This window comes from Ursus arctos, unplaced genomic scaffold, assembly GCF_023065955.2.
Source record: "Ursus arctos isolate Adak ecotype North America unplaced genomic scaffold, UrsArc2.0 scaffold_36, whole genome shotgun sequence".
Classification (NCBI taxonomy): Eukaryota; Metazoa; Chordata; class Mammalia; order Carnivora; family Ursidae; genus Ursus; species Ursus arctos.
Window position 1 is genome coordinate 22192689 of NW_026623050.1, and position 17763 is coordinate 22210451.

A 17763-nucleotide genomic window follows, 5' to 3' on the forward strand; every position below is an offset into this window, starting at 1 on the left:
CTCCTTTTATCCAATGACCTTTATCTTAAAACCCACTACACTCGTGGTATTATGTTGCTTCTCATGGCTCCGCCTTCGTCTCCGGGCTGAGTTACAAAGACAAGGTACATTAGAATGGGGCTTTGAAAATGGTGTAATTGTCGCTGAAATATTAAAACATCATAACATGGGGGCACCTGGGTGGCTCAGTCAGTGAAGCATCCAACTCTTGGTTTCAGCTCCGGTCATGAGCTCAGGGTTGTGAGATCGAGCCCTGCGTTGGGCTCTGTGCTGAGCTTGGAGCTGGCTTAGGATTCCCTCTCTCCCTCCCCCCTGGCCCTCCTCCCCTGCCGGCATGCTCTCTTTCTCTGTCTCAAAAATAATAATAATAAATAAAATACAATAAATTTTTTTAAAATTATAAAATGGAATTTTAAAATGGAGGGGTGGTGGAAACATTTTCCTAAAATCTTAATGACTAGTTTTATTTCTACATTTTCTATTTTTACATCTGCATTTATCTCTTAATTGCCTCCCTATCCATTGATAGCTTCCATCTACCCTTCTGTAATTTAGGGACAATTATAGTGTCCCTACAGCTTTGATACCTGCTTTTAAAAGTTCATTTGTTAGGGGCCATCTGGGCGGTATAGTCTGTTGAGCGTCTGACTCTTGGTTTTGGCTCAGGTCGTGATCTTGGGGTCCGCAGTCATTGCAGAGTTTTCTCGGGATTCTCCCTCCCTCTCCCTCTGCCCCTTCCTTGCACGTGTGTGCTTTTGCTCTCTTAAATAAATAAATAAACCTTTTAAAAAGAGTTCATTTGTCAGAAAAGTGTTTCTGACACTTTCCTTATTTTTCTTTTAAAGATTTTATTTATTTATGTGACAGATAGCCAGCGCGAGAGAGAACACAGCAGGGGAGTGGGAGGGGAAGAAGCAGGCTCCCAGCAGAGGAGCCCGATGTGGGGCTCGATCCCGGAACGCCGGGATCACGCCCTGAGCCAAAGGCAGAGGCTTAACAACTGCGGTACCCAGGCGTCCCTCTGACACTTTCCTTATTATAGTCTATAGTCTTCATTATCATTTTTTGGGGAGATAAACCATAATAAATTTCATCATCCTTCTATATTGTTTCTCTCTCTTTTTTTTTTCAATCATGTAAAAATGGGTTGAATGTTTTTCACATGTATCCTTTTACTTCTTTAGAAAAATTTCCTCTGATAACTTCCCAGGAATGATGTCACTGAACACTTCATGGCTTTCAATAAAAATGTAGCTTCACAAACAAATTTAAACAGAAGACTTCGCCATATCCTGTGAGTCTTGTGTGGACACTTTATTGATTCTAAAAGGGGAAGGTGTTATCTTTGCTGTTGGGAAGTCTTTTAAGTTGCTGGGTTTTCTCACTAACTGAAACCTCTAATTGTTAGTTGTCCTTTCACCTGAAATCCTGTTTCCTTACAGGTACATTTTAGCACATTTGACCTTGCTCTAGTTTATATCTGTCCCTTTCTTCTGCTAGCCGGTTAGTTCAAGACAGTGTCGGCTTTGCTTCTTCCCCCATTTCATGCCTCACACAGGGCCGAACAACAGAGCAGATGAGTAAATACATTTCAGTATTTATTTTAGAACTGTCACCATTTAAGAAAAGGGAATAATTCTGAATTGAGCCGCATGCTTCTTTGCCTTTCCAAGCACAATGCACTGCGCATATATTAATGAATATAATTTAATTAATTAAATAGTTTATTAACTTATAGTGGTAACTAGGATAAGGATGTGAGCCTCAGTTTTGGCGATGTGTTTTCAGGCTGGTAATGAGAGACACAGAAAAGGAAACAGAGCACATCTGCTCTTAAAATAGCTGATATTGCTGGCTCTCCGTATTTGCCTCTTTCCTGTAAGGGGAGGAATGTCATCTCTTGCTGGCTTCCTGCTGGATGAGTTAGGGCCGTTAGCTTCTCTGTGTCGGAGTGGGTTTCTCTGGAGGTTCATCCTCCCTGTTTCAATCAGGTTCCTTTGACTTGTCAGCAATAGTTAAAACATGACCTACGGTTTCTGTGCCACTAAGAAAATAGACCCTATCTCCTTGTCACATTCAGTTTATTCTTCATATCTTAATAAGAAGTGGCCTGGGGGAGTCTGATAACAGATTATAGTTATGGCCAAGTTTTCCCGGCATTTGGCTTAGAACAGGCTCTTAAACACAATGAACATTAAACACTTCTGCTTTTGAGTGTTCGAAAAAGGTTGAAGGCTTTTCATCTTGGGAGGCTTGCCAAATGCACAAGATTTTTCATGAAATCTCTTTTAATATTTTGCATTTTGTTAAATAACATTGGACACCAATACAAAATCGGTAAAGTAACAGTAAGAGAGAATAAAGTTAAAAAAAAAAAAAAAGAAGAAAGAGAGAAAGAGTAAAAAATACCATTCTCCTAGGCTAAACCATCTAACTGACCAAAAATAAGATGACTTTGTTATTCTGTTAAACAGTTGATGGTTCTGAACTTTTTTTTTTAAAACTCAAGTTACAGAAATGATTACAAAATAAGTTTTCAACCACTTCTTTGTCCATAAATGCAAATTTTCCCTCCATTCTGGGGGTAACGGGTGAATATGAGCCCTTGCTTTAAGTGCCATGATAGTGCAGTTTCTAATTACCAGCCATCGTCTTTGATGGGAGCCTGCCGTGCTGACGGATGGGCCTCACTGCAGCAGGGGCTGGTACTGGTTTATCCCTGGCATTTGCCAAGATGCAAGTATTTAAACTACTCTGGTATTGAAATTGTATTGATCTGAGGATAGATAGACTGTGCTCAGAAATGAGGTCTCTAACAGTAAAGTACTGGTGGGATATGACTGCACATTTTACAAATGTTAACTAAAAAATATGTTTTTCATCAGCTGTGATGTGCTTTCTAGGCCATTCTTCTGGGGGAAAAATTACCTAATTCCCTATCAGCTACAGTTTTGACATAAAACCTTTTATGTATCCTTTCAGTGAGTGTGGACCACAGATAGAGACCCCGTAAGTTCTGGGAAACATGTACACAGAAGAGATCAGCATTTTTCTCAGTTTGGCTTAGACTACCTGGGAATAAGTGGTGTGTGAAAAGAGGCTTTCTCTGGGCAAGTGAGTTGCTGCCTTGAATATTCTGGTGTGTGGGTCTCCATGCACCTGCTGTTAGGACAGCCCCTTGCTGCTGCTAATAACAGCCAGGTCCCCGAGTGTACTTTCTTTTCCTTTCAGCTTTCCTTCTTTCCATTCATGTTCTGGACATGTCTCTTTTCTTGGCAGAGGTGGGCCCTCCTTATAGGCACTTCCAGCCAAACACAGTGTTCTGTTGCGTTTGCACGGAAGAGACTGAGCACGGTGTAGTTGTTTGCCCCTAAGCTCCTCTTGAGTGTGTAGGCTTGTGGTCAGGCCTGCAGAGGCCGTATGATAAAGAGAAGGGGCAGTGGTCTCCGGTCTGTGTCCCAGACTCCCGCGTACAAGCTGTGTGATCCTAGGCATGGTAGTGTCTCAGAGCTCCAGGTTTTGTTTTGTTTGTTTTGTTTTGTTTTTTTCATTTAGGAATGAGAATATTGTTACTCTCCTCGAATATTCATCTCCTACGCTTTTTGGAAATACTTAGCACCGTTCTTTGTACATACTGCGTACCAAGCACAGTCAAATCTGTAGCCCCTCCCTGCCCACATACACGCATACAAGCTCTCCAGGTTCTTATCTCCTGGATGCTTTCGTATCTGCAGCTAGCCTGGGTGCACGGAGGCTTCGAAAGTGCTGATTCCGACTGGCCAGAGCCCCCCTTTGTTTTCTCTGATTGGTGTCTCCAGAGAGACATGTGCATCTCCGATGGGTATTTACTTATGTTTTGAAATTTCTATATTTTCTCTCCTTTCTTTGGCTTGAGATGATTGGCAGTAAGGCTACTGAGGTGACAAAGTAAAGTTTTTGAACTCTCTCCTGCCTTTTGGTCTCTACCCTGGACAACTTCCAAGAGCTGTGAAGTGATACGGTGCGGTGTCATCTGATTGGATCCGTACAACACGGGCCACCTAGGCGACAGCCGCAGCCACAGATAACAGCACGTCGGTGTCAAACGGACCATAAAAACCTAGGTTCTTGACGTGCATTCATTGGTGGCACTTCACAAAAGGCGACACAAAGCATAGATATATCCTGGAAAAGATAAGCGTGGGAAGAGGAACTGCCTTATCATCAAAACAACTGAGAAATGTGTGAGAGTAAGAGCAGGAAACGGGGCTTAGAATCACAGGGACTCTCACAAAGAGGCTGGCAGAAGGCCCTGGAAGACCTGCAGGGGTAGCCAGGGGCAACAGTGTTGGGAGGGTCTGTGGTCCTCCCGATGGAGGGGCCAGCAGCGTTGGCACCGGGATGTCCCCCTTTGGCAAATCCCAGGATGGGCTCTCTTTTCCTATGATTTGCTCATGTGTTCTGTGCTTGGTGCTTCGGAAGAACCCGAATTGCTGTAGTTACCTGGATGAATCTCTTGGCACTTCCTCTGAACTTACCAGTGCCTGCTAGCGAGATTCTGGACGGGCGAAGTCTGGGTCTCCGCAGTGCAGCTCTACCCCGGGACTGCAGAGGTTCCCCTGGTTCAACGGATGTGCATGTCCCAGAGAAAAGGAAAGAGATTCCATTGCCAGTTACGTTTTCATCCCCTCATGAGTGACAGACTTCTTGAATGGAAAGTAGTTTCTCATCTCTGAGGCCTCAGCTCCCCAGGTGGCTGCCATTCCTCTGATTTCGCGGGAGCTCTAAGAGCATGCATGTGTATTTACCCAGAAGCCACCAGTGAAAAAAAGAGACTAGTTTAGAATTCTGACATCAGCAGACTTCTGCTATACTGCACATGTTAATTCATTTATATTCAGAACAGACACATTCCCAATATCATTGATCCATGCACCAGAAATATGACCAGATCGATACCCTTCTAGCAGGGGAGAAAAGAAAATAGTCTATATGGACTGCAAGGTGAAAGAATTAAGTGCTCGGAGATGTACAGCTAAAGTGAGATGGGTGTCAGGAGGGGGATTCAAGGAAGACTTCTTGGAGGAGGTCCTGCTGAATCTGCATCTTCAGAGATTTTCTGAGAGGAAGAGAGGCAGGACTGAGAGGGAAGAAGGGCACTTGAGACAGAGGATGCATGTGGATAATGTCAGAGGGGCCCCAGGTGAGCGACTGGATGCAGGGAGCAGCTGGGTGGCAGGAGAGCCTAAACCAGGGAGGTGAGGGAAAGGGTCTAAGATGTTACACACCTTTTGAGTTGTGAAGGACAAGGGCAGGAGAGGTCAAGGATGCCTCCAAGCTCCCAAGCAGGTGTTGCCATTTATAAGAATAATGAACAAAGGAGGAGGAAAGGAGGGAATATGATGAATTCACCGAAAAATATAAACCTGAATCTGAGGCCCGTGGGACATCCAGATGGATGTGTCTGGCAGGTCACTGGAAGTGCAGGTCTGAACTCAGAGAAGAGTCAGAGGTAAAGGTTTGGGAGTTACTTGCTTAGAATTAATAGTTGGAGGGGGAAAAAGTAGATGAGCTTGCCAAAAAAGAATAAAGAATGCAAAGTTGCATTCTTGGGGATCATCTTAGCTTTGGGGAAGAGGGAGATAAAAGCCAGAAAAGATTGTCGTAGAAAAAGCAGCCTGAGGGAAGAAAACAGGCATGTCCTGCCTTTGAACTGCGAGGCCAAAGAGAATTTTAAGGAGACAGGTGGGGAGGATCAAAGAACAGTCGAGAAAAGTGAGGACTGGGAAGAAGCCTGGATGTGGTGATTAAGAGGTCACTATGACCTTGGAGGGGACAGTCTTGGTGCAATATCGCAAAGCCACATTGCAAGAGATTAAGGAGTGAATAGGTGGTCAAATCGGGGTTGTTATAACTGAGAGGTCAAGAAGCGCAGTGAGCAGAAATTATACTTTCAGGAAGATTCGTGGAAAAGCTTGTTTTGCTTTGTTGCCTTTGACCCAGTGGATTCTTATGCCCTGAGGAAAAGGACACAGATCCGAGGAAACAGAAGAGAACAGAATGACAGAAGAAGGATCACTGATGGAGGGAAGGCTTGGAGCAGGCTGGCGAGGGGCCGCCGGCCGTGTGTGAGGCGGCTGCGGGTGGGAGACGGCCGGTGTGTGGAGGGGAGACAGGGTGGAGAGGGAGCCCAGGCAGCCATGTCCAAGTCCCCCCGACGTGAAGTGCGGGCGTCCGGGGCTTGAGGAGAACTCAGTGGGTCTGGGACAATGATGGTGAAGTAAAAGGAACGCTGAGCTTTTGGCAGGACACACTTGGGTTTAGGTAATGCGATTTGTGGTGGAACTTGTTGCCCCAGTTTTGTGCCTTTCCTCTGGAGCTCTTGGCAGTTAAGGAGGCGAAGATGTGCGGGTGGTGCTGCTCAGAGGGGCGGGTGGGACAGGAGCAGAAGGGGCGGAGTCAGCCCCAGTCCCAGGACCGGGTTGTGGGTTTGACCTCGCGCGGCCGGTCCCAGGGCTGGTGTGACCTAAGTGAGGCCAGCCAGTCGGCATGTCCCCTAGGAAGCAACGGCGCACAAAAGACCATTGCAAGGGCGGCAGGCCGTTCATTGCACAGAGAGGAAGGAGGTGGAAAAAGCAGACATGCCCCTTCAAAGTGATGAAAATGAAATCCGTTTCCCTTTTTCTCCCTCAAATTCAGTCTAACTCATAAAAGCTGAGACAGACAAATCAAGGGGAATGATGGCCTCAGAGGAATGAAAAGAAAGAAAGAGGGGGAGAGGTCTAAACTGGCGGGTCGTGTGGGGAGGAGAGAGTCGGAGGACAGCTCGGGAGTATGGCCATCGGTCTGGGCGGCCCAACCAGAGAGGCCATGCAGGGCGGCTCAGCGCAGACGTTTAGCCTCACCTCCCCCTTCCTGCTTCCTCTCTCTAGGAACTCTTACAGGCAAAACAGGATCTTCAGGATCTGCTCATCGCCAAAGAGGAGCAGGAAGACCTCTTGAGGAAGCGGGAGCGTGAACTCACTGCCCTGAAGGGAGCGCTGAAGGAAGAGGTGTCCAGCCACGACCTGGAGATGGACAAGCTGAAGGAGCAGTACGATGCCGAGCTGCAGGCCCTGAGGGAGAGTGTGGAAGAAGCCACCAAGGCGAGTCACGTGCCATGTCTGGCCAGACCCTGGGGCGCGTGGGCCTGGGCGTGAGAGTCGGGCTTGGGGACAGACGAAGGGGCAAGGGCACCTCGCCCACACCCGTGCCAGTTGTTTTTCTGATGAAAGGTGAAGCTCGGTTTCCTCAGATCATGGAAATAGAGCTCGTTCACAAATGCTGAGTTTGGCATTTTGAGTCTGAATTTAAAAATTGTTAAGGACATGGGTAATGCTTTCATTCGAGGTGAGATTTGGAGGCCCACGAATGAGCCTCTTGCGGAGCAGAAAGCTGGGCGCCTCCAGGTGCGCCTAAGGGTCGGAGGCCGAGGGCATCGTGTGGCTTTGCTAACGGGGCAGGGTGGCAGACCGGACCCAGATTTCTGGAATCCTTCACCCCTGCCCCTGACTTAGCTTGTTCCTTTGGACGCGTGAAGCCTTCCGTTGGACAGTTCAGGTTCTTTCTCAACAGAGTTCCACGAGGGTTAATTGGCTGAATTGTCCAAACCCTGGCAAGAGAATTTTTCTCTTAATTGAATTCTTGGCTCCTACAAATAGATTGCAAAATTATGACGAGGTCTTTTGGTGCAGGCCTCATCTTGGCCATTGAAGAAGAGAAAAGCAATGTTTTGAAGGGGAAAATGCTCTGAAATATCATGCCGTCTTTAGGGAATGAGAGGAATTAACAGAGCATAGAGTTTTTAGAGTCTCTGCAATGCACAGGTTAAAGATGATGAGGAAAGAACTCTTCATGTGGTTGTTTTATTCTGTGATGATTACAGCGACAGCTCCGAGGGAATAGGCCCCCTCTCTCCCCTAAGCTCCATAGTGATTCACTGATTTTCAATTATGGCATGGTAATTGCAAATGACAAGAAGTGAAAGATGGTTTTGTTTGATACAACAATAAAAAGTCTGGGAAATCGTCTGTTTTGGGTTGTTATAACTGAGACAGTTTTTAAAGCTCTTCTTGTTGATTTGCCTTAGTTGTTTTTTTTTTTTTTTTTTTTTTTTTTGAGATTTGGTTTAGTTTGAGGGAGAAAATGGAAACCGATTTAATTTTCATTGCTTGGAGAGGGTGTGTCTATTTTTTCCATCTTATTTTCTTTCTGTGCTGCAGCCTGATGTCCTTGTTCTAGGCCTCTCTGTGCTGTTGTTTCGTGGGGGACATGCCAGTAGGCTACTGAGTAAGATGGTTCTCCTTTGAACCCACTATGTGTTCACCACCTTCAGACCTTCCGTCAAAGCTCGAGCTAACATGGGTGATTCATTGAAGGGTATTTGAGGATGGCGTTTTGGGCATGTTTATAGTGATTTGAATATGACAGTTAAGCTTGTGCCACACCTGGGATGCAAGATCTTTTCTTAGAAGCTTCTAGGTCCTCTCATAGACACTGTACATGGGGAAGGGAAACATGGTAAGTGAGTGGAATCGAGATAATCTGTTGAGACCTAGTCTGTTACCTTTTGACCCTTTCAACGGTCAGTATTCTATGTTAATTTACAGCATTTTCATTATGCCAGTTCAAGAGAAATAACTTCATTGACCCGTACTGGTCTGTGAAAGAAATAACAGGTGAGTTCACCAAGACATATATCATGGGCAGAGGACATAGGGTTTCTGAGCACCTGGAGACTAACACAAAGGGGTTCACCTTAGCGTCCAAAGGGGTGCATGCCAACAAGCTTCTTTGCCACAGGTCATATTCTGCAGTGCTATCGGCATCTTTCCCTGAAAGGACCAATCTAATCATGTCAGCCTCTGCTTAAAGGCTGTCTTGGCTCCTCATTGCTCCAGACAAAAGTTCAAAATTGTTAGCATGGTAGGTAATAGAAGTCCTTTCTCTGCCTAACCGTGTCTCCAGAAAACTCCATATTCTTTTAATCTTTTCACCCCTGTGCACAGATGGACTGACTTCCTTCTACTTTTCTGCCTGACCACCGTCTTCTCATCCCTCAAGACCCTCCCCAAATGTGCCTCTCCCCTGTGAGGGTGACTGGGTGCCTCCACTCCTCTTGGTGGGGTTAGGGGCACCCTTCTGTAGGGTTTCTGTTGCTCCCTGGTTATTCCTCTACTGTAGTTTGTATCATACCGTGTTGTGATTCATCATATCTATCTACTTCATTGGACTCTGAGCTTCTTAATAAGCACAGGGACCATTTTTACCCCCACCCCCTTTGTTTTCCCTAGAGTGCAAGTGGCAAACTCAAGTACCTCAGGGCCCAGACAGGGACATCAATGAGTGGACCTCTGGGTGTGTTGTTGCGGGTGACAGTAGGGCATGGTGGAGACTGGGGCAAACTAGAAATTGTGCCCTTTGCTGTAGGGTCAGTTGCTTTCTGCTGCAGTTGAAAGTCTCAGTGAAGGAATCCTGGGCCCATGTTGCAATCTCTCAGTTGTTTTTTTTTTTTTTTTAAAGAAGCCAGATATCTGGATGTTGATTTTGAGGTCTCCTGGCTTTTAAAATAGCAAGAAAAGAATGATAGAGACCAAACTCAACCCACCTGCACTTTACAGCATGTGATCTTCGTCTCTTGAGTTTAACACAGTGTCTGTTATGCAGTTACGTCTGTGTCATGTCTGATGAATGACAAATTCCCCTCTTCACTGGGTTTTCAGTCCCTGTGGCATGGTTCCTGTTGGATTTTCTTCGACGATGATGTGGAAGGTCTTCTGAGAAACCCGACTATGACTCTGAATTTCTGTACCTTGCTTTTGTGTTTCCCTGCAGCTTCTTTTTCTTTCTTTCTTCTTTTTTATTTTTTTAAGGGAGCTAAGACCTCTGGGTCTTTTTTTTTGTTTTTTTAGATTTTTATTAATTTTTTGACAGAGAGAGAGAGATAGCGAGAGAGGGAACATAAGCAGGGGGAGTGGGAGAGGGAAAAGCAGGCTTTCCCCTGAGCAGGGAGCCCGATGTGGGGCTCGATCCTGGGACCCTGGGATCATGACCTGAGCCAAAGGCAGACGCTTAACAACTGAGCCCCCCAGGCGCCCCTCCCTGCAGTTTCTTAAAGAACATCCCGATTGTGTCTTTGCACCTGTTAGCTTTTGCTTCTGAAGGTGATTGCCGAACAAATGTGACAGAATCATATCTAATGGAAAACATTATGTCAGTTTAGTGGACAGATGCTGCCTTTTTGTTAAATGATTTACATGCGGTATTCTAGAATAGCATTTCAAGGTTATTCACTGCACTACTTAGAGGAGAGTGAGTTAAATATAACTTTTTGAATTTGGTAAAGTGTCTCTTAAATGTGCGTGCGCGCTAGCGTTCAGCCTTTTCCTGCCCCAGGGGAAGGGCTCCCCCATCCCTGGGACTAAAAACTGACATTTCCTTGAGGAACTGTGTTGCAGTAAAAAGTTTATTTCCTTGGTAAGTCTCAGGAGGCAGCCCAACTGCCTGGCATCAGGTTTTCTAATTTTCGCCCCTGCCCCGGGGTCCAAAACCCCGAAAGCGCTATCTTATCGTTGTCCAGTAACAGAGATTTCATCCTGGCCTGAGCCTGAGCACTGAAAGTTTTAAATTACTAGAACATTAGGTGAAAACTGTCAATGTTACGTTTTACAGGTATTCCAAATAGATACTCTGTAAGAGCGGTTTCTGTAGACCGCAGCTGCTACACCTGTTTAAGAACAGGTTGACTGCTTCCCAGACGAGAATTCATGAGTGCCGTGGTTTGGGGGAATTTCCTCATGCAGCAGAATGGAGCGGACCTTTCCCTCCAAGCCGTGGTGGTTTGGGTCACTGGGTGAGCCACTTGAGTTCCCTTCCCATAGAGAACTGGGTCTTCATTCTGTTGGAAAAGGGGATTCTATCTATCAAACATTCTTTCAAAGGACCCTTGAGGACTTTGACACCGTATTTCATAACATACTTTTTTGTGTTATGTCCTCTTAGACTCATTCTAGCTCTGAAAAGGAAATGTCCTCTCTCTCCTTGAGTTTGTGGCTGTGGCTGGGGTCCAAGTGGAGAAACAGACAATCAGTGGGGGTGTGAGTGACCGCTGTCTCGGAGAAAAACGAAGCCCGTCCACAGCGTTAGCTTCCGTTTCTCATCTGCAACTCCTTGTGCAAAAGAGAAGGGCAAATGGTTTAGTGTTTTCAGGTTTCCCAGAAAGTGGGCTCAGTTCAAATTTCCAGCTTCTCCAAGAAGGTTCCTTCTTGGTAAGGTTGCTTCTTGGACCTTACCATTTCCAGGGACCTGTGAATGCTGGAAATTTTGTTCTAGGTTTTATCTCCCCTGTCATACTCAGAACTGTCATCATTTTCCACTTGGCATCCCTTGGGTGCTTGGCATTTACTGGGCGGTCAGTAAATGGTCATGGATTACAGGAATAAATAGACGAAACAGGAGATGCCCTGTGAGTCCTGACGGTCCTGAGACATTAGACTGTTTTGGGGTCTCATTGATGAATTAAAATGGTTTCTTCTGAAAATGACCAAATCTTGTCTGTTGAGAATAGTATCATGTTAGTGTTGAGTCTAAAAGACGCAAGCACTTTGAGGATGTTAAAGGAGCCGCTTTTATTTTTGTATTATGTGATACGTCTTCTGGGCCATGAGGCTGTTTTATGGCCGCAACGTATAACAGTTAAGTGACATCTCTTACCTGAGTGGATGAGGGGGAAGTGGAGGGAGGATGTAGATGTGTGAGAGACTCTTGCCATCCTTCACTTCTCCATTTGTTTCATTTGTAAATATAGCATTTACAGATTTACTTACTGAACTGTTACCAAGTACAAGGTATTGTGAAGGTTATAAAGATAAATCAGATAAATGTACCTTCCAGAAGATTGAAGGGGAGAGAAGTAACACTCAAGCTGACTACAGAGTGGGAAGAGTAAATGCCCCAGACATCAAGTGCTGTAGGGGGTGGCTTGTGCTCGGGAGGGGAGTGTGTAGGGGAACATGAGTGGCGTTTGAGCCTGGAGGCTGAGCTTATCTGAGGTACTGAGTCCGGCATATTCAGCACCTTGTAGATGGGGAAAACGAGACGTGAGTCTGGGCTGGAGCCTTGTGGAACAATACAAGTTAAGGTGGTTACAGCTTAAAAGAGACTTTTGAGAGGCAGAGTCCCAGATCCAACACGTGGACCATGTTTGGATCCCAATTCAAACAAACCAACTGTAAAAAAAAAAATATATATATATATACACACACACACACACACACACACACACACACACACATATACACACACATACATATATATACTTGAATATATATATATATACTTGAAATCATTGGGGACATTTAAACACTGTCTCTGTATTTAAGGATATTAAAAAATGAAGTAAGCAAAAGTTTTAGGGGTGACAATAGTGTTATTTTTAAGAGTCCTTCATTTTTCAAAGACACTTACTGAAGTATTTATAGGTGAGATGGTTGGCTACCTGGAATTTGCTTTAAAATAATCCACTTGGTTGGGGCGCCTGGGTGGCTCAGTCGTTAAGCGTCTGCCTTCAGCTCAGGGCGTGATCCCGGGTTCTGGGATCGAGCCCCGCATCAGGCTCTTTCTCTGGGAGCCTGCTTCTTCCTCTCCCACTCCCCCTGCTTGTGTTCCCTCTCTCGCTGGCTGTCTCTCTCTCTGTGTTGAATGAATAAATAAAATCTTTAAAAAATAAAATAAAATAAAATAAAATAAAATAATCCACTTGGGGAAGAAAGTGTGTGGGTGCGTGGATGAAACAAGATTCGCCGTGTGTTGATAAGTATTAAAGCTGCATGATAGATAAGTACGAATTATACTATGTGCTCTACTTTTGCTAATGTTTAGAATTTTTCATAATAACACATTGTTTTTTTTTAAAGAACACAAAAAGACTTAAGATAGAAAAGGTGAGTGGAGAGGGATGTGAGGACTCATTGGATATCATAATGCCATGACACATGAATGGTTTTTAATTGGTGAGGGAACACTTACTTGGTGTTTGTTCTAGGGACCTAAAAGGGACATGCTTTCCTAGCAGTGACCTGCGGGTTGGGAAGGTTAGCAGGTGGAAAAGTGGTTAGAAGTAAGGCATGAGGAGGATGGAGCTGCAGGTTTGGGGGATGGTGGCCAGGAGAGGCAGGACTGGCAGGAGAGACCCCACGGGGGTGACATGATTGGGGTGAGGGAGAAAGAAGAGACAGAGCTAAGCCCAGGTGTTCCCTCCGGTGCCGAGGCCTTGCTGGGGGCGGGAAGGTTCCAGGTGGGGCCTCTGGGAGAAGCAGTTGGCGAGAGGCAGGGTAGCCCTGTTGGGTGGGGACCACTCCTGGTGGACTGGGATGGCTTAGGGTAGGAGAGGAGGAGGACACAAGCACAGAGATGTGAAGACAAGCAGCCAGGTCCAGTCCAGGTCCAAGCAGCAGGCGGAAGAGCGTTGCATTTGGCTTAACGAATAATATATTTGAGAAACTTCTAGAAGCAACCTGTTTTTGCGTTACATATTTATATACAGGTCCCTGTGCTTTCATTTTGTTTTGCTCTGTAGAGTGTAAATTCTTTCTAACATTACGTCCATGTTTTAAATTCTGTAACACTTGCATAAATTTTATTCAAACTCAGTGGTGTTGCAACTATTTCTCGCCTCCAAAGCTGCCCTCAAATTATGGCTTTGTGTTTGCATTTCACCAAACAACCTGGAAATGTCGCTCAGTCTTACGAAAATGAAGAAGTGCTTCAGTGCTCCTTTCCCACGTCACTTCTAGATTTTCCTTCCCTCTTTCCTTACAACCCGTGAACCGTTTCTTTAACAGCAAAAGGTCAGCAGAGGGTCAGATGGCAAAACCACTGCTAATCTCAGGATGAATGGAATTGTCTCCCTTAAAGATAGGGCTGGTTCAGGGGAAAATCTCATTTCTGTTCTCTCCATGGGAGCTAGCGTAGTGAGGGAACCTGTAAAAAGTCAGTATTTCCTCAGCTTGCTACCTTCAGATAATCCGCTTACTCTGCATGACTGCTCTTGAGAACGGGGGAAGTGGCAGGGTTGCACGTGCCCAGGTAAAGGGTAAGAACTCACATGTGCCCACGGTGGCCTAGAACTTTCCATCGGCAAAAGTAAAAGGGGGGAGATTGAAGGTTAAACAAGGTCCCCTTTCATTTTTCCTCTCTCTAGTTTTTCTTTCCTCCAGAAATGACTCGTTTAGTGATTGCATTGCTCTTTTACATGCTGTATTGACCAAAAAGTAGCTAAATTGGAGGCATGGTGTGGTGTCCTAGGATGTTTGTTTGGGACCCACCGTGTCCCCTTCCCGCTGTGATTCTGATCCCAAGTGCAGGGGTCCTGATAAGCCTCTCAGAGAGCCTTGGTGAACAGGACATCTCTGCGTTTCACTCCTGGTGCTTTAACCGAGCTGCCAAATTCGCTTGCTGTGGTTCGTGGAAGACAGAGTAAGAGTCCCAGAGACAGCCACTGCTTTCTCATCAAATGTCTGAGCGTGTTTTACTGGTGTCAGTCACTGAGGGCTTGGGGCGGGGGGGGGGGGGGCGCACCATGGTCTCTAGCTTTGAAGATCTTTTACAGGCTTGTAGGAAGAAAGACACGCAGATAAGAGGAAGATGAAGTTTTGGTGCTGTGGTTGAGGCACAAGCAGGGTGGGAGAGCAGGAAAGGCTTACTGGTTTGGATGGCAAAATTCAGGACAAAACAGCACGCACATCTATTCCGTACCTGGACCCTCTGTCTTCTACGTACCAAATACTGAAGAATTAGAGATGAAAAAATAACCTCCCTTTCGCAGGATCTCTCCAAGAGTTTCTGGACACTAGCACCCCTTGAACCTGCTGTCTTTGTACTCAACTCCTTTTAGTAAACTCACAGTTAACAATTAGAAATCCTGGACATTTAAATAAATGCAAGACAAAGAAATGTAAGACAAAGAAAGACAAAGAAAGAAGGTTCACTTGGGAGAGGAGCTAAAATAGATTTCATTTATTTAAGGAGTCAATTAGAGGCATTTACAGTTAAGATTTCCAGAGGGTAGGAGCTCATAAAATAAAATAGTTACCAGAAGGACCTCTGATGCCCGGTTGGGACCGTAACAGTAAAGGCCTCTCCTTTCGGGAATCGCGAGTGGGTTTGGCTGCTGCTGTTCTGTGGAAAGCATCACAGCGCAGGAGGAAGAATCGATGGCGGACTGCATTTGGACGATTCCTCACACAGGGATAGATAGGACATTGGCCAGGCTTTAGTGCTGGTACCTCGAACCTTCCTGAGCGTGGTAAAGTAGGAGGACATTTTCCTGCAACCCCAGTGGGAGGGGTGGTGTGAGCAGGGCTTTCAGGACGCCCAGAGCACTCAGATGACCCAGAAAATCACAGTGAATTCACATGCAGTGTGAAGAGAAAGTGTTGAAACTTAATTGGGTGGGGAAGGAAGTAAAAAAAAATCTTGTCCTGGCCTCAGGAAGAGTGACACCACAGCCTGGTCTCTAAGTCCTGCTGTCCCTGTCTTGCCTGCCACAGGCTTTGAGTGGGTTGGGAGGAAGGAGGAGAGCTCCTGTACTGAGGAATGACCAGACGACAAGGCTTAAGGAATTCAGGAGATTTGACGTTAGCATCAGTTCCTAACCTTGGGAATGGGTTGTTGATACAGCCACCCAGGCGTCCCTCCAGTTGCATTTTTAATGGGGTTCTTACCTGCCCCTCTCTCTGCTGAAGGGCAGAAAGGGAAGGAAATAGGATTGTGAAGGGCCCCATATTTTTTGGTGAGGTTTTGCTCTCTGCCGAGTGCTGGTTGCCTGGATTTATAAACTGTGTCCGTGAGCAACTGGATGAGGGAGGATAGGGAGCTCGGATGAAGGGAGGTGTTTGCTATATGGGTGGTGAGGTTTGTAGGAGGAAAGTTCTCCTTTGTTTCTTGTCTGCTAAGGTGGTTATAATGTCTCAGTGCCGGAAATGCCATCACGCAGTTATTGAAGTAGTGAGAATAACCGAGTGGTGTGCTTGCCTAGCTCTCCAAATGGAAGGAATGTTTTGAGCTCTCTGAAGCCATGGACGCGACCCAGAGTTCAGGTATGTGAGTAAGACAGGAGCGGTAGCCACTCGCTGAGGGCTGGTAACCAGACGCGTGTCCGGGCGTGAATATGGGCAGCCCACAGAACTGGGCAGTGTCATGAGAGGGGCTCTTTTCAATAGCAGGGACCATCGCAGCCACTAGAATATTGCAAATAGTTAAATCCTTAACATCTGAAAGGAAAAATACTTCAGTTTTATTACCAGAAATCCTACTTAATCTGTGTTATACTTTCCCTGATCCCCTAGACTCTCTCTGACCCTCTAAACTCTGCCTGATGAATATTTTTCTAAAGACTTGCCAAGATCATTAAGTAGATTTCTACTTGGTGGAAAAATCTGGCACTATTATTTGATCACGTTAAGCAGAAAATGGAACATGTCATAAGCTTTAAGTCCATTAGATAAGGAGCAGTGTGGAAACAGAAGTATGTACAACGTCAAAACAAATGCGGATATATAAGGCATTTGTGGTAGCCAGCCTCTGAGATGGCCCCCAGTGATCTGGGCTTCCTGGTACTCTCGCCCCTTTGTAGTCCCCTCCCCTGTTGAATAGGGTGACCAGTAGGAAATGGTAGAGTGTGACTTCCAAGGCTAGGTCATAAAAGACACCGTAGCTTCTTCCTGGCTTCCTCCTGAATTGGTTGTTCTGGGGAAGCCAGCTGCCATGTTGTGAGGGCCCACAGGCAGCCTGTGGGAAGTCCCTTGTGAGGGACTGGGGCCTCCTGTCCACAGCCATGTGAGCATGCCATCTTGTAACTGGATCCTTTGGCTTACTCAAGCCTTCAGAGGACTGCAGTCTTGGCTGGCATCTTGACTACAATTTCATCAGAGAACCTGAGCCAGAACTACCCCACTAAGTCACTTCTAGATTCCTTACCTTCAGGAACTCTGTGAGATAATAATGGTTAGTGTTATTTTGGGCTGCTGAGGTTGGGGACAGTTTGGCACGTAGTAATAGATACCTAATACCAGGGTTTGGCCAAGCTGTCTCTTCTATGTCGCTTTTCCTCATAGCCACTGACTCCAGCAGAAATACAGCATCCTGCCACACTGCTGGTCTAGTTCTTGCTCTGCTGAACTATTCCCTTCTCCTCATCTTGAAGGAGGGACCATCTTATCCTTTACATCTCTGATACTTTGCGGAACACTCACTAAGTAGCCTCCGTGTGAGTGAATCAGAATGTACAACGGCAACACAGAATACCAGTTTAAGGAGAGGTCAGGGTTCTAAATCTGGCTCTGCTATGGACTTCTAGAAGTTTCCTGGTCCTCGTTTTTATTTCCTTTATTGTAAATGGATACCGTTTGTATTAATAAAAACAAGCCCCAAATGACTGCATATGCATATAGACATATCTCAGGAAAGATACAAATGATAAATGGTGATTGCCTTTGGGGACAAGTGGGCAGATGGGGTGAGAGGAAATCTCTTTAAAAATCATGTATAAAACCCTTCATACCATTTGGATTTATCCGATGTACAATGAAATGGGGGTACCAATCTGTGCCTCCACTAGGTGGGCCAAGAGGAACCTCCGAGTTTAGTGAGGAATGTTTACTTTTTGTCCCTGGGGTCTCCGTCTCTGCCTTGTCCTTCACCTTCCGTCTGCTGCCCGGGCCTATGGCTTCTGTGCCCGCGGCTCAT

General features: G+C 45.8%; 1 protein-coding gene across 6 annotated transcripts in view; it reads left to right on the forward strand.

Annotated features, from left to right (window-relative positions):
- CGNL1 (cingulin like 1) overlaps positions 1 to 17763 on the forward strand; it is a 153771-nt gene that overhangs the window by 68043 nt on the left and 67965 nt on the right. For all 6 annotated transcript variants that reach the window (XM_044390987.3, XM_057306330.1, XM_057306331.1 and 3 more), the window contains one exon: positions 6912 to 7124. In XM_044390987.3, coding sequence (XP_044246922.3) covers positions 6912 to 7124 — 213 coding nt within the window. The remainder of the gene's footprint in view (positions 1 to 6911; positions 7125 to 17763) is intronic.